The sequence below is a fragment of the Fulmarus glacialis genome, unplaced genomic scaffold, assembly GCF_000690835.1.
Source record: "Fulmarus glacialis isolate BGI_N327 unplaced genomic scaffold, ASM69083v1 scaffold35931, whole genome shotgun sequence".
Lineage (NCBI taxonomy): Eukaryota > Metazoa > Chordata > Aves > Procellariiformes > Procellariidae > Fulmarus > Fulmarus glacialis.
In genome coordinates this window covers 12780-29276 of record NW_009195289.1, presented here as the reverse complement: position 1 = coordinate 29276, position 16497 = coordinate 12780, and the positions used below count along the sequence as shown (strand labels likewise).

The following is a 16497-nucleotide window of genomic DNA, read 5'->3' as shown; positions in this document are numbered from 1 at the left end:
TTAAAATGGACAAGAGAGACACCCAAGTGACTGTAAGGGGCCCTTAGGGGAAGCAACTCAGCAGCACAGAGTTTGGAAGCAGTGCACAGTTTGCAAGACCACACTGAAGCACAAAAGGTGCACAGTTACCATTGATTCTGGACAAGCAGAACTAAGACTTTTTTAGAGGCCCAGAAGCAACCTCTGCTCTTGACAGCTAGCAAGACATATCTCAGGTTATGCAGGCAGCTTCCTCATGCAGATACACTTTTATCCTGCTACTTTCTGCCAATCACAACCTATGGAAAACCAATTACACCCATAGAGAGTCCACCTGGTTCAACACCTGCCATCCTTTTCTAGAAGTGCCACTATCTGGCAAGTGCAATGCTCTTCCACATCTCTCCCTTAAAAAAAAAAAAGTCTACAGTTTAAGCAAAGAAGCTATGTAACAGTTGAATTGAAAAAAAAACAGCAATACAACCCTTCAAAAGTGCTGCGATTTAAGCCAATTATTTCCTGTATATGTATACAAATTACTTCTAGTTCTTAAAATAGCCATAAAAGGAAAAGGCTACCAAAGTTTGTGATCTGACTTTTTTTGCTCTCTGTCGTGGTTTAATCCCAGCCAGCAAATAGACCCCACGCAGCCGCTCACTCACCCCCCTCCTCCGGTGGGATGGGGGAGAGAATCGGGAGGGCACAAGTAGGAAAGCTTCCGGGTTGAGATAAAAACAGTTTAATAATTAAAAAAAAAACAAAGTAGCCAAGGCAAATGCTCACCGACCGCCGACTGCATGTCACCATGCCCCCCCACACACCTGGTTTTTATACTGAGCATGACGTCACATGGTATAGAATACCCCATTGGTCCACCACCCCGGCTGTGCTCCCCCCCAGTGCAGTGCAAGCACCACCCAGCAACAGCTAAAGCATCAATGGGCCATCAACGCTCCTTTCACACCAAAACACAGCACACCCCCCAAGCTACCGGGAAGAAAGTTAGCTCTGTCCCAGCCGGAACCAGGACACTCTCCAATCTGCTTTGCTTCTGCAGTTTGCTCAACTCTCCTTGCAGACACTAATAGCTTCCCAAAACACTTGAATCTGCATTACATGATACATTTTAAGTGTTCACAATGATTAGCTTTGCAAGCAAGCAGTGTAAATTCTAAAGCCTGGCAGTCCTGTCCTGGGACTCTATTTTACAGCAGCTCCAAGAGTCAGAAGAACTAAAAATGCATCAGCTACCAGTGCCAGAAATGGTAGTTCCCAGCGTACAAAGCATTGTAGGGCTGAACAAGCTAGGTATTCAGCCACCACAAGATAAGACATTCTGGAGTCAGTTGTACAATTTAATTTCTGTATGTGCAGAATTAAACTGAATTTTAACTGTCTCCATCAGACATAGTCCCAACTTTTCCTCATCTTCTGGAAACAAGAAAGCAAACCACTCATTCCTCTATCACTGGGATGGGCCACTAGGTTTCATTTGCTTTCCTCTACCTACATGCCCCAGCTGGGCTGGCCAAAGCATTTGGCAAATCACACTGTAAAGCAGCTAACTTAATTATAAGCTACCCTTTTCACTAGCATCAGAAATGCATTTAAGAATAAAAAAATAACAAATAACACCTGGAAACTCAAGACAGACATCTAATTTGCAATAAAATGCTCCCACTGGCCTTCATGGAGAGCAAGACTGGATTAACTTTGACAGTCGACTCTACAAGACATAAGGGACACTTAGTGTTCAGTCATTAAATTGTAAACCCAGAGATAATACACACTGTATTGACAAAAATGGAATCCTGTTTCCACTCTGGAGAGAGAGTTTTTGATGAAATCTGGTTAAGTGGGTTTTTTTAGACCTGGCCTTGGCATGAGAGGAAGGTGTTGTAGACCCTCTTTCACTTCCTGATGCTTGTAATACCATTAACATTTACAAGGCGATACCCTGTCACCACTGTCAAAAGAAATCCAGTCACCTGCAACTCACCTGCGATGTCACAGCTCATTTAAATCAGATTTCCATTAGAAATAAAAGCATCCTTTGTGACGCATCATATTAGGATGGAGAATCCACTGGAGTCTCCAAAAACTAGATTATGAGGGAAGTATTTCAAAAGTAGGGAAAAAGTAAAAGGAAGAAATGTGCACAGTTTTAAGATGTCTGATAATCTTGCCAAATAAGAAGTAGACTCTTTTGAAATCAATCATGGTATACATTTGATGCTCAACAGGTTTGAGCAGGACTTAAACATTTAACAAAACATTTAACATTTAAACATTTAAACATTTAAAAAAATTCACTCAGAAAATGTTTTCATATTTGATTTCTTGATCATAAAATTGCAAAAATCTCCTAATTCCACGCGCCACAGAGGCTATAAACCCACGCCATCCTTCCTCTTCTCTGAACTAATAAAGTAAGTTACACCCCAAGTACACCAACTGGCTACTATTTGCCAGTCTGAAAAGCACCATACTTTGCTAATTTCACTCACAGACTCTCAGTCTGTAAGAGCTCTGACTATCTGGCAAAGCAGAATCTCACAATAACCACATTATTTAGGTCAAGAGCAAGAGATTAAAGAAAAAGGATGGATTGCCAATGATAATATTCAATGGATTTCACAGTTAGTCCAGGGTCTTTCAGCCCGCTTCAGACAGGAGCACTAAAAAGCAAATTATATTTAAGAAAAAAAAAAAATACTGACAGCTCATCAATTGATTTTCATTGAAAATCCTAAGAAAAATTAATAAAGAAGTTAAGCTGCTGAAATACAGTTTCACCAATTAGCTTAATGTCAGAGAATTCTAATTAGGCGCCTTGAGATTGCTATTTAGCGTTTAAGCCTTTAGAGTGCCAAATTCTCCCTTTCACACAAACTGGTTGCAAAATTAAAGACATTAGGCAGCCTTAATTATATTATCAGAACAGCTGGGATTAGGCAATCTCTGAAGTCAAGGCGGTATTCTTTTGTCACAGGGTAGAAATCCCTTGCTTTCCAGGGTGCCGGATTTTGGTGCTGTTCCATATCTCACCCATACAAAGCAAGCTGCATTAGAAACAAAAAAAAATGAGGACAAAGAACAGAGTAATGCTTAGCAAATAATGAACACATTAAGGAAAGAGAAAAGGTAGGTGAAAAGATTAAGCCTGAAATCGGTAGGTTTTGCTAACACCTCAGCTGGCACCTGGCCTACCAAGCCTCTAGTGGCAGAAAGACTAAGAGAAAGCTCTGTAAACCAGCTTGGCTAGTGGATACAACTCTGTTATCTAAAGCTAAAGCACATTTCGTGCTCTCTTGTCCCATGGGGTGTGAAATTAGCAGCTATTGTTTTCACACATTTTTATAAACACAATGCCTTTTATGTCTTTACATTGTTTAGACCGCTATGTTTTTCTCCTCATGTGGGAATCTTTTCTTTTTTTTTCTTTATTCAAATTTTAAATCAACAGGATTTTTATTCCAGGAACATGCTGGCATTAAGAAAAAACCACCAACCATTTTATCCATGCAAACTTTAGCTAAACACAAACATTTAGAAACTGGCAAAAAATCTCTACACTTTTTAGTCTATAATCCAATCAAATCAATATAACACCAGAGAGGAATTCAAGTGTTCCGCTTGACATGAGCTTTTAAAATATCACAAGGGAGCCAGAACTACTCTTAATCAAGTGTTACAACCCCTCCTGCATAGTTCTCCTTGATGTAGAAAAAATACACATTGGCTTTGTTATGATGATCCTCTACAGTTAAAACCTCTTCCCAGTTAATTTAAAACGACTTTGGTAGTTAATGTATGTGTGAGCAGAGGCCTTTTTCTTACAGCTTGTAGAAAACCTTTTACCTGCTCTACTTTCTGCCTCTAAAAATATTAGGAAAAAACAAACTACTCCTTCAATCCAGTTAAATAAGAACAATACGATGACATAGCAACAACTAATTTTACTGATTACAGTCATACTGAACTACAGCAACAACATTACAGCAGAAACCAAACTTTAGAAATATGTTCTGCTTCAGCACAAGGGTAAAAGTTTGATGAACAGTCAACATACTAATTTAAAGAAAGAATTTTTTTTTCCTAACAGGTTAAGAGGTTTTTTTTCCTTGTGTTTGTGCTTAGAGTGTGTTCAAGAGTGTCATTTTAGTGTCTTCTAAGTTTCTTCTAGAAAACTAGGAAGCAAAGCACATGTTTTTACTCTGAAATGATTGCGCGCTCTGTGTGTGTGTTCACATGTGTGCATGGAGGAGAGAGCAGGGTGGGAAGGAGAATAGGAGTACGAGACAATATGCAAGCACACATCTTAAAAAAATACAGTAAGATGAGAATTCCCACTGGATACAAACAAAAAGGAACAGATATTGTTACTTGCGCTGCAACAGAAATCCCCATACAAATGATGTGGGGAGCAGAGATGCATAGTTTCTCCAACCTATGCATTACATATAGTTGTCTGAATTTCTGATGTATGATCAATAACCAGAGATGATACTGACTGCCAAAACTCCAACTTAAGTTAATACAGAGCACAGCAAAGAAGTCCAATCCTAATCTAAATTGGTTAATCAAATAACCACACATGGCAAGGAAAAATCCAAGCCACGGAAACTAAGCAGTTCCTTCACCTGATAGGCAAATTCCCACTGCATTAGGAGAACATAGTTTGGCCAATAGCTGTGAACTGCCACCCTCTCTGCCAAAGAGCGGTGCCAGTCAGACACCTCAAACCATTCCCTCCTTCACAGCCCTTTGTTACTGCTTCTACCTCCAGTGCCAAAATTCTGCAAGCAGAGAAATCCACACAATCCACTTTCATTAGCTGCTCAAGTTAACTTTAAACCACTTACTTTGTTAATTCATGCTACTCTAGAGGCTAGAAAGGCAGTTGGCAACAGATAAGCGATCTTATGGGCTTCTCCAAATTACAGCAGGCTTGAGTGGCTGTTCTGTGAGCTGCTACACAAACTGGGTTCTCCACAGTGGGACAGCCTGGACCTGACAAGCAGGCACCTACTTGGTCCCAGTTTATCCCCTTACCCAGCTGCTTAGATGGGGACACTGAAAGATGGATCTTACTGCTGCCTTTTTGGCACTAACAGTGTTATAATGGAACTAGAACTGACGCCATATTTACACTGCTCTGTCCTTTTATCTGGTATAAAGAGGCAATACAGAAGTGTGGATATAATTTATTAGTCTCAATCAGGGAAGCATATCTATGAGTCAACACAGAAAAGCCAACAAAAATAAAATGAGAGGAAAAACACTTAGAATTATTAAGGTTGGAAAAGATCTCTAAGATCACCGAGTCCAAGAGTCGTCTTCTATCGAGAAGACAGGGATGTTCCTTATTCTGCATCTTTTAAAAGCAGGTACTAACAAAACCCCAAAAGAGCACTTTGCTCTGAAGTAAAAACTCACCTGCCCTGCCAACTCCAAACGTTTATTTCCATAGTAGTCTCTGTCATCTACTTTATTTTCTCCTTGAGCCAAAATTACTCTGCGCACCATCACAGCTGTGTATATGCACTTGGCACGAAAATTGAATTCCTTCACCTGTAATTAAAAAAAAAAAAAAAAATCAATCAAACAAACAAAAAAAACCCCGTACTGATGTTTCAGGATCAGTTCCTTAGTTCTTATTCAGACAAATACATCCATTTAAATCAATGGGTAATCTGGGCTGACTGAGGAGTTACAAAAAGCATTTGTGCACTTTACCTTCTTAAAACATGCTAAAAGTAATATACATTACTGACATTGAAACAGATAGTAAATGAAAACAAATCAGAATAAAGGGATAGGTCATGAGAATAAGGTCCTGAACTAACAGCTGATACTGCCTGGCTATGCAGAAAAAATGCATAATAGGATAAGTAGTTCAATGGTACAGCATTTCATAAACATAAAGATTACTTTTGACTCAATCCAAATCTTCCCCTTTATTTTGAGGATGATTTACTTTATCTCAGCTACAAAGCAATGAAAGACATTTTTCCCTGCCAACAAAGCTCACACCACAAATAACCACACAAATTTACTCCAGTGTAAAAAAAAAAAAACATTAAATACAAGAACGTGGGTCAGAATAGTTGATGCTAGCAGCTCTCGTGCTTCTTCCATCTTTGTTTTCTTTGGGCCTCCCCACATCCTTTGCCTTCGTACTTTGTTTCCAATGTACTTCAATGCCTGTCAAGGGCGGGAATTAACTTGAGTTAATATCAGAATTGTAACCTATACAAATATACACACACATGGAGATCTGTATGTATTCCTCAGTCAGTGCAACCCACTAGCCACAGATGATACAAACTCCAAGCAAAGTGCAAAATACCAAACACATAAGTGATGCTAATAAAAAGAAATTCTTGAAAATTGAAACAATTGATCATAATTAAATATACAACATGTTGTTTATTGTATGTTGATAACATTTGGAATGGGAAGTGGTGAAAGAGCATGATTACTACAATATTAAAAGAAAGGGGATTGCAGAGTTATAGGAAAAAGAATTACATACATTCCCAAGATATCTAGTTTATTTAATTTGACTTTTTACCTCCAGTTCTTTTGTGTACTTGCTAAGTTTCACTCAGATATTAAACCGTGAGTGGCACTCACTGTTTAATAGGCACAAATGCTACTGTGTGGCATCCACATCTGTCTCCAAGAGTACCCTGCAATGATTAATGGATTCTTACTCTCTTACTAGTTGTCCAAGAAATTGAATTCATCTGCAGAACTCAGGATCAGATGAGTCAAAGAAACTATCCAGGTCCACACAGGAAGTTCCTGCCTGGAAATGAAGCCATGCCCCCTATGCCAAAGAGTTACTCTCTCCACTAAATGACAGACTATCCTTTCCATCTGTTACCTTCTTCCCCAAATAGCTCACTTTTCTTTTCATTTGACATTTTTCGCACAGAGTAACTTCTGTATTTTGCTTTCCTATTTTCCTGGATGCTTCACATTTCTCTATGTTCCTCCAGCATCACCATTTTACTCTTCTGACTCTGAATTAGGGAGGCCTTCATGCTACCTCTAACCCTGAGAAGCCCCAAAAGATGCAAACTAGAAAGATGTTCACTTTACAACACTCAACATCGCACATGGAAAGATTTGATAAAGTTTACAAGTAAGACTAATCTTCAAAAGCTTCTTCTAGCAGATTAATATGTACATGTTGGAAATGCTGTCAGTAAAATGGCCTGTGTTCTAGCTAATTAAAAAAGTACATGAGCTGAAGAGAATTCTGGTGAGTCTTTAGCAGGATGGAGGGTGGCTATTATTGTGGGCTTTATACAAGAGATTAGAATAGGAGAACATCTACTCACAATGAAATGGTCACGTCCAAATCAATGGGGCTTCTGCGCAATGGGGCATGCAATTCCTTTTTAAAAAATGGGCATCGTTCTCAACAAAAAACCCTAACCTTAGGGACATCACTACTTGTCACATACATTAAAACATAACCCCGGGCTTCTGAAAACAAAGCATTTCTTGACTTTGGGTTTTTTCAGTTAGGCAATGAGAGCAAAGCCTCACTTTTGACAAGTCCTGCCCCCTTAAAAACCTTCAGCTTAAAATAACCCCTAAAAAACAAACCTCAAAACACGAAGTGTATGTCAATTGCTGACACAGCAAAGTGGTCAATATCCACCGTCTTTAGATTTTTATAGCCTCTGGCCATGTGAAAAGACACACCTGCATCTGTGTAAAAATCTGAGCTTTTTGGCATTCTTCCAGACTAGGAGCAAATGCAGCCATCACATGTTCCTCTGTGCCAATCATTTGTACAATCTCTTGGTCACTCTCAACACCCATGGCCTAGGAAAAGAAGAAAAGATAGAAATAGCACAGGCTTTATGTTAACTCACTGACATTTGCTTATGCTAATTTAGTATTGTTTGTCTGCATTACTACTAAGCAAGAGCTAGTTCTTCTCTAAGAAAGTGTGCCATCTGGCACTGGCAGCACATATCCTAGCTATGGAAGAACGTTAAATGGAAATCTTGATAAGCAGCAGGAACACACACACACACTTTTTGGAGAGCCTTTTTTTCTTCACTGACGGGAGTTAAATTCTATGTTTTTTCTTAAGAAAAAAATAAATACCAGGTAATAACAACCCTACGTGTGTAACAATGAAAACCACGTCAGAATCTACAATAAATAAATGAAGGTGAAATTTCTTAAAAGATTACACATGGTCTCCTTACTACATGCAATTTCACAAACTCAGTTGACTGTGATGCAGCACGTCCTATTCGAGAAACGTTTACAATTTACCTCCTTTGCAGCTTTCTGCCCTTAGAAGATGACTTCACTACACAATTCCACTTGAAAGCCATTCTATTATTTCACTGATCCTTGGACACCTTGTTAGACTTTATACTGCGGAAAAAGCTTAATAAACTAAGAAAGCGCTTAACAAGTTTAGAAAAAATCTATCAGTAAGTGTTTCAAGGTGGCAGCCAGCAGTGAAGGCCTTTGTGGATTCCAGATGGTGCTAAAGCTCCCCCCTTCACACATTTGCCTGGAGCTCTGCCATATCAAGAAATGGAATAATCTCACTAAACCTCTTCTGGCTGAGTTATAATATGTTTCTCAGAACTTTGTGAGGAAGTTATGTTTGCATTCATATTATTCTTCAAACTGCCTGCCACAAAGACCATTGTAAATAATGGCCTATGTAGACCCTAGAATTCTGGTTCTCATTAAAAACTGGCAGCGTCCCAAAAAGTCACATTTTCCTCAAAAATGCACAAATACCTTCCCTTCTTATTCCCTCATTGGGTGTCACTTTGCTTAACACCTAGCTAACGCTATCCCCGTTGCTCTAATTGTGAAGTATCCAGCTTTTTAAATTCTTTTTTCTTTCATTTCTTCTTTCTTTTTCAATAAAGAAGTGGTTGGTTGAAGTTCCTTTAACTTAAAACTCTGTCTCTTCACCTTATGGTTTATTAGAAATTAAAAGCAGTGCAAAAGTAGCACACACCCATAACAGTGTGAGAACATTCCCATTTTAGTGCAAAGCACAGGTCACAATATCACCGTCTTTTGCAGATTTGAGTGCCAAATCAAGACACAATTACTCCACCAGATAAGAGTGTTTCATCATAGTTTGCTCCCACTAAGTAGTCACCTCTCTGATCTCAAGGCTCTTTTCAGAACCAGAATTTGTGCATGTGATATCACTGTAGTTCAGATCTCTGTTTTTCAAATATTATTATGCCTCCTCAACCTTTTAAATAAGGTCACACAGTAGATAAAAAACCTCAGCAGAGAAGTTAACAAAATCCCTCATGACCTGAGAACCAGATTCATAAGAAAGTCTACAAAAGCATGAAAGCTTCACAATAGTAATTCTCCATGTGTCTAGGACTTAATAGCTGACCAGCAAACCAGTTTAGGAACCACAACTGGATTCATACAATTATTGCACTTAGCCTACAGAAGAACAAAATTTTATTAAGGGAATCTTTGTGCCTAGACACATATACCAGGAATGCACTCATCTAAAGCACATCAAATACAGGCTGGTAAGATATCACCCTATTTCTGTCCACCAGGTTAATTTTAGGATGGCAACCAGATCACAAGAGTCATGTAAAAAGTGAACAAAAAAAGTGGGGAAAAAAAACCCTGCAGTTTTACTATGCTCTTTCGTCCATTAAAAAACAGAAAGCCACAGTAAATTAAAGAGGGTTGATGATTTCTTCTAACTTGATGAATTCTCTGATCAAAAGTCTGACAACAAGATGAGAATAGGACATATTCTATTTTCTAGTTGAAGTTTGTAGCAGCAAACTCACTTGAGAATTCTGAATTTGTGTGTGGAAAAGGCTGGGATCTGCCACCAAACAATATATATTGTATTGTTAGATAAGTACAAATTGGGGGAAATTAATTTATGAGTAATGACAAAAAACTTAGGCAAATGGCTGAAAAAGATGTGCTGATACAATAGCCTAAAAATAAACCCATTTATTCTCCTCTGTACTCTCAACAATCATGGGCAGAGCTGCACACACAAATCCACCTCCATGCAACACTAACAGGGCAAGCAACAGGCCCAGGCTGGTATCAGATAGATTTGTAATCTTAACACTTTCTTTTTTAGTAAATTTGTCCCTGATGTTGCACTTCCACACACAAAAAAAAAAAAAAAAAAAGGTACTCCAGAATTAGCCTGTAACATCCCTAGGATAGTAACAAAATATTCGTGGGTCGTTGCTTGTGTTACAGAAACACTGAGGACATGCAAAGTAGGAATGGGTCCTATGCCTAAAGTGCTCATGATCCTAGGACAAAGCCGAAGGAAAGGGAATTAACATAAAAGCAAAGCAGGAGACAAGATGTCTTGTTTATTTTTGATTGGAAGGCAATGTCACAAAGGGATAATTTTACGGGGGGGTGGAGGGGAAGGAGACGTTGCAAAGGGATAACTTAATAGTAGCAGTGAAAGGATGAGGAATGAGACAGTAGCAGGCTGTTGAAGAGCATGGTTGGAAGGCTAGTAGTCAATGGACATAAGACAGATAAGTCAAAGCAAACATTCAGAGTATTCAGATCATCCTGAGTTCAAGTGGGAGAAAGTGATCCAGCTAGGATCAACCGCTTCCTAGGACTGGGGAGGTTCCTGCTGCCCAACATGTGTGTGTGTGCACGCCCGTGTGTGCGCACGCCCGTGTGTGCGCATACACGTACATATGAGACAGTGTGCATGAGAGACTGCGAGCCCAGCTCTTCCTCCCCCTGCTCATGTCTTAATGATGATGTCTAGGCGTTTCCATGGCACTTCCCTAGAATGTACTTCTGCAGTCCATCAGACTAAATTACAGAATGGAGACAGGCAGATGACTGGATTAAAAAGATGTCAGGGAAGTTCAAGGTTGACATCACAGACAGAATTGGTCTGGAGCTTTCATAATTCAAAAGATACGAGCTATGAAACTGCAGCCATGGGAACCCATAATTCTACAGATCCAGTAAGATCACCATTCAGCTGTTACTCTAGAGTTGCATCTTAACAGCTCCAAGACTAATACAGTTTTGTAAAAATGAAACTCGACCTCCTGCTCAAATCTTTTGCCACAGGTCCTAGAGCAGCTCCTTACAGCTCCCACATAAACTAAAGATACTTCACCTAGCGATTCAAGTCGTAAAAGTCAACTTTTAAGTCCCCCTAGGTTACTTATAATTCTCTTCCTTCCCCAACCAGTTTTGGTGCAGCATGCAACCTTCATTTACCTAAGCTCCCAGGACTCACTTGAGTCCACCGATCAGATCAGAAACCCAAAAGAAATATAGCCCTCACCTTAAAACAGCACTAACTCCCTGCAATATAGGGAGCTCCCTGCAAAAGCAGCAGCACCACCTCACCTGTAACCCTGGTGTTTTTCAGGACAGAAACACCCTTAAGTACTACACAAATATTCCACACCTCCTCTAATGCTCATTGCTACCTAAAACTCTCTGAGCCCCCCAGGTAATGCATGTGTTGCTCATAGCCTGGCATATTCAAAAAACTACGCACGGTTCACACAGCCCTATGATCTGTGCACAACTGACACACAGCTAAAACAAAGGTCTCTTGGGGTTTCAAGTCAACTCAGGACGTCCTAAATACCATTCTGGTTGCATGTGTATATTAACTAATGAAGCGGTGTCACACAGTAAGCAGGAAGCAAATTAGTTGTGTCTGTTTCCCATTACAAGGCAGTTAACAGCCCTTTAAAAACCTCAACAAATACATACCATGGAGGCAAAATTGTCCAATTTATATCACTACTTCAAACCAAAAACTGCGTTTACATATATAGGGGCTGCACAAATGCTTCTGTCACTTTCAAGAAGAAAGGTTAGCGGAAAAGTGTTTAAGCTAGTACAGCAACAAAGCACTAACTCCCCCTCCCCTGCATCTGAAGAGCAGACACTTCAAGTCTGTCCTAGAATAGTGCCAGGACCATGCCTTTTGTAGCCTATCAAATTTCAGTTAGCTGTGGTCAATGTGCTAAACTTCACAAAACCACAACTTACATGTGTTCGGCACAACTAGCTGTTAAATCTCCGAATATGCCAATCACAAAGATCCTTACAGGTCTGGATGGCAGAAAAGCAAAGGAGCAGAACAAGGTCATTCAGGCTTGCAGTTTAGAAGAGACTATGGATAAGGATGAACTGCAAGGCAGATGCCCCCTTTAGGGTGACCCTACACAGTCCAGTCCCCCCACCTATCCAGATCAAGGGACCTTTAAATCCACACTATTTCCACCCCTCCACACAGTCCATGCGCCTGGGTTTCTTTCCTCACCATGAGAGAAAAGAAAAGATAGGGAATACTGTAGGTTCCAGTCTTGCCCTAGCATGCAGCTAAGACGTGTCCACAACTCATGCCTGAAACACGAAAGTGCTCTTAGATTCTAGTTAAAGGGAGCTCTTTATGAATTTTAGGCCTCAGCTCTGTCAGCGGGTGGTGTCTGTAATGCTCTCTACTTCACAGCCCTTGCTTTTGACAAAGATGTCTAAGGGATATTAATACACCTCCACTTTACAGTTGCAGTAGCTTTAAATCCACATTAGATCATAGATCTCCAATACTTGCTTTCTTTTCTATGAAGTTACCATGATTTTCCATACCTGATCTACATCTTAAGTCATTTGCAGGAACAGTGGACCATTTAAAGCTATTGGGACTAGAAAGACAATCCAAAATTGCCCAACCTTCTCCCTCTGACTCTCAGGTAGTCCCTGACAAAACTGTCCCCTCTAGCTGGCCCATGCACTGGATAGCAGCCCTCTACCAATTACTAGTGATTTTCTTAGTCAAAACACAGAGGTCTGTGGAACTTGGTTGCAGCCTGGATGCTGGTCTGGGAGGAAATGTAGAGCAACAGATTTTTGTCATTGCTTTCTCAGTTTATTTTTTAATTGAAAATTATACAAGCAGTTGCTACAGTAAAAGTTAAGGATGCAAAGGCAACCAAAACTTCAGACCTTAGATTGTCTGTACAGCTTAACCTTGCCCCTTGCAGATGTGTTATCTCTACATTACAAGAAGCAGAACACTTACTAGTAATGAGGAAGACCCATGCTCCATGCCCAAGGCTTGGGTCTCAGCAGAAAGGAATTATTCTCCTTGCTTTTCCAACAAACCTCCTATGTATAATACTGCCATGTGGGAGAGCTGAGGCTACACGGGGATCCCCAAGTTAGGGATTTTCCAGTTTCAGGGCTATAGCATTTGTAACCTTGCTTCTATACAGCGATGCCCAAGAAAGAAACATCAGAGGCTGGTGCATGCCTAAGAATCCATTGAAAAGACTATCTGGGATTTTTAGTTTCCAGCTAGAGACTCATCAAAAGTAGACAGTAGATCCCTGAAGTTTACGTCATTAAAGGAAAGGTAAGCAAAATGATCACTCATGAGTACAGTTAAGTGCCAGTCAAGAATGGAACACTCAGAATAGTTAAAGTGGGTACAGCTAATTTGCTACTGGATTAAATCAATATAAATCTTTGAAAAGCACTATGGCTAAGAGCTTCTAACAACTGTAACCCCTTATTCAATGAATAAATGAAAAATTATGCAACATTGTCTAGAATATAAAAGATACAAATAGGCAGGGGGATAATTATAGCAAGCATTGTCAGAAGGTGATCAAATAGTCAGTACAATGCTGCTTAAAAAACCCCCAACAACCACCTCCTCAGACTTAATAACCCAGAGCAGTTACTCTTCTGTGAGCAGGTATTTATCTATACCAGTAGGGGGTGACAAAATGTAATAAAAGTCTGTAAATGAAGATGGAATCCAGCTGTTTGGTACTTGAGCAAATGGATTAAGAGCCACATTAACACTTTCCTGCAACAGAAAAGTTGTTAACTTAATCCTGACACTTTTTTGTACATTTCTGTCCACAAATAATTTCTCAACCTCCTTTAACATTGGTCACTAAAACCACATGATCTCCTTCAACTACTTGAAGAGATTAGCTTAATCAGAGATTTGTTTCTCAAGTCTAAATCCAATAATTAAACTATTTTCTAGTACCAAACCCAAAGCACTTCCTACAAGAAAACTGATTCTTACAACTCTCAATCAGCCAAAGAGCTGTGGTAATACAGAAAAGTCTGGAGTTGCCAACACCAACAAATCAGCGCTGCTGGCAGAAACTGTTTGGATGCTGTGAGCAAGTGCTGCCCTCTCCTGGCAATTTATTTTCTCCAGCGATTACCACCTCCCCAAACCATCTGTGCTGTAAACCGCTACAGTGAAGACTAAAAGGGAGCTATAGGATTTACTTCTATTGGTTGTTAGATCCAGTCAGAGGCATTTTTGTGCCCTAAGCCGCCTTCCCTGTGAACAGTGCCTCCAAGACTGCTGCCCAGTTTCCTTCAGCACGTGCACTGCACCAGGCTACAAACCTACAGGCAGCAGCGAAGCTCCTAGGAAGGAGCTACCAGCTGTTGGGAGGACAGGTCCTAGCCTAAGGCCTGGCTGTGCCCTGCTGTCTTCTCCAGCAGCTGGACAGTGCATATCCACCCACCACCTTTACTGGCTGTAGCTCATGCATTCCATACCACAGACAGATGGGCTGCCAGCCTGCTTCCAGTCCTGTTGGGCAGCTAGGGAGTAGTCATCGTTATGCCTTCAGCTTTTTGAGTGAATTAAAATGAAAGAGAGAAGCAGAGGGCGAAAGAAAGCAGTTCTGGCAGTTTCACAGGCAATGACGGCCAAGGCATGACACTGTCACCAGCTCAGCTGGCAGAGCAAATACTCCCCAATTCTTGCCCAGAATCAGGGGTGGATGGCTCTCACAGCCCTTTGTCAGTCCCACTGGAGATCGCCTCAAAGCTACAATGCCTGTCCATGCATTCACTGCACTGAAGACACTGGTGAGTGTTCCTGAATCAGGCAGGGATTCCGAAGTATTCTAACTGAGGCAGAGCTCATTCACAGGGGAAGGAAGTAAACTGCCAAGAAATGCAAGCCACTCTAGTAATCTTAAAGGATTTAGGAATAGGTCTAAGAATTGCAAGACTTCCCCAAAGGCTATCAGTTTTGTTTAAGGTTATGACTGGAAGTCATGTATAACAAGCTCATGGCTATGTCATGTCCCCAGATCTGAAACAAAGGCTGTTGAGCTACTCAGCAGTCCGCAAGCTGGAGGTGAGGGCAGGGGGACCAAAACCAGAAACAAAGGCTCTTAACACAAGTTTGCAACATAGCTCACAACAAAAGAAACCAAAACTCTTCTGACTTTCTGTAGCAACAGGAGCACAGGCAGCAGTGCAGAGGGACCTTACAGAGCAGTAAGGGGGTAGCAGGCATTTGTCTTGGCACAGCAATGCTCTCCTTGCAGACAAATGCAGCACTTTTTCTCCTTTTTGCTGTACAATAAGGATAACTTCCCAGGGGAAAAAAGCCTGCATTCTCTAAGACCTGCCAAGCCCCTCTGTACGTATCAACTTCTGCGAGTTGCTGCCAATCTTCATTCTTGAGCTACAGCACAGCTTTTTTTTTTTCTTTTTCTTTCTTTTTTCCAAACCAACAGTTGTATTACCTTAAATATGATAGCAATGGGAATATCTTCTGACAGAGTGTTGTGCCTCAGGTAAAATCTTCCTTGTTTCACAACCATATTTGTCCTGCTCTTCTTCTCATGAGTGGAACTGAAGTAAAAAAAATATATATTATGTCCAACAGAAAGTTTGCACTGACGCGCCTAGAATCTTCTGTATAAAACTTATCAAGCTTGAGCAATCTTTCAGCTGAATTAATCCCACTTTCTCCTCTTTGAAAAATCACATTAAAACAGCCAGACATCATCCTGTAACTCCAAGGTAATAGGGTATTATCACCTGTGATAGGAAAGGTCAATATTTGACTTAAGCAAGTAGAAGCCTGTACTTTTCAAAATCATCTTTGCATGCTTTTATCATCAACTTGGATGTAACCAGCAAGGTCAAATTGTGCACAAGTACTGCGGCAACAACAGTAATGAGATAACAGTACTTTGTGTTGTACGTTTAACCTCATCTAGGCTTACTGTAGAACAGTAAAGGAGCTAGGAGAGATGTGTGAGAGGCCTCTGGAGGAGAAAAAACAGCCCTCACACTGAACAGTGACAAGCACCATATTATACCAGCATGCAACTTAAAACAAAACCAAAAGGTAAACAAAATATAAATAAAACTCAGTCAAGGAGGAAAGGCCAAGTTTAGACTACCTTGCCATTTTCAATAATTTGTGTAATACAAAAATATTTGATTTTTGTTTCCTTCTCAACAGCTTTTAGAAGTTTTTGCTCCAATTTGATTTAGAGAGTCAAACAAAAGGTTACATCCAATTTCCACTGCAGTAACTTCATGTTACTTGCTGCAAAATGAGACCAAACACCATCAATTAGAAATTGCACTTTGTTATGTTAAAAATTAGAACTTGCTTTTCCTAGTCTGGGATGAATCCTGAAGCATATGAGCAACTCCCACTGA

The 16497-nt window shown here is 40.3% G+C and overlaps 1 protein-coding gene across 1 annotated transcript in view; it reads right to left on the bottom strand.

Moving 5' to 3' along the window:
• Positions 1-16497, bottom strand: part of POLR3B (polymerase (RNA) III (DNA directed) polypeptide B) — a gene marked incomplete at its 3' end in the record, with an annotated part of 53221 nt that overhangs the window by 24853 nt on the left and 11871 nt on the right. The window contains exons 8-11 of the mRNA XM_009588058.1: positions 15567-15675; positions 7702-7824; positions 6070-6186; positions 5419-5553 (exon numbers count right to left, since the gene is read on the bottom strand). Coding sequence (XP_009586353.1) covers positions 5419-5553; positions 6070-6186; positions 7702-7824; positions 15567-15675 — 484 coding nt within the window. The remainder of the gene's footprint in view (positions 1-5418; positions 5554-6069; positions 6187-7701; positions 7825-15566; positions 15676-16497) is intronic.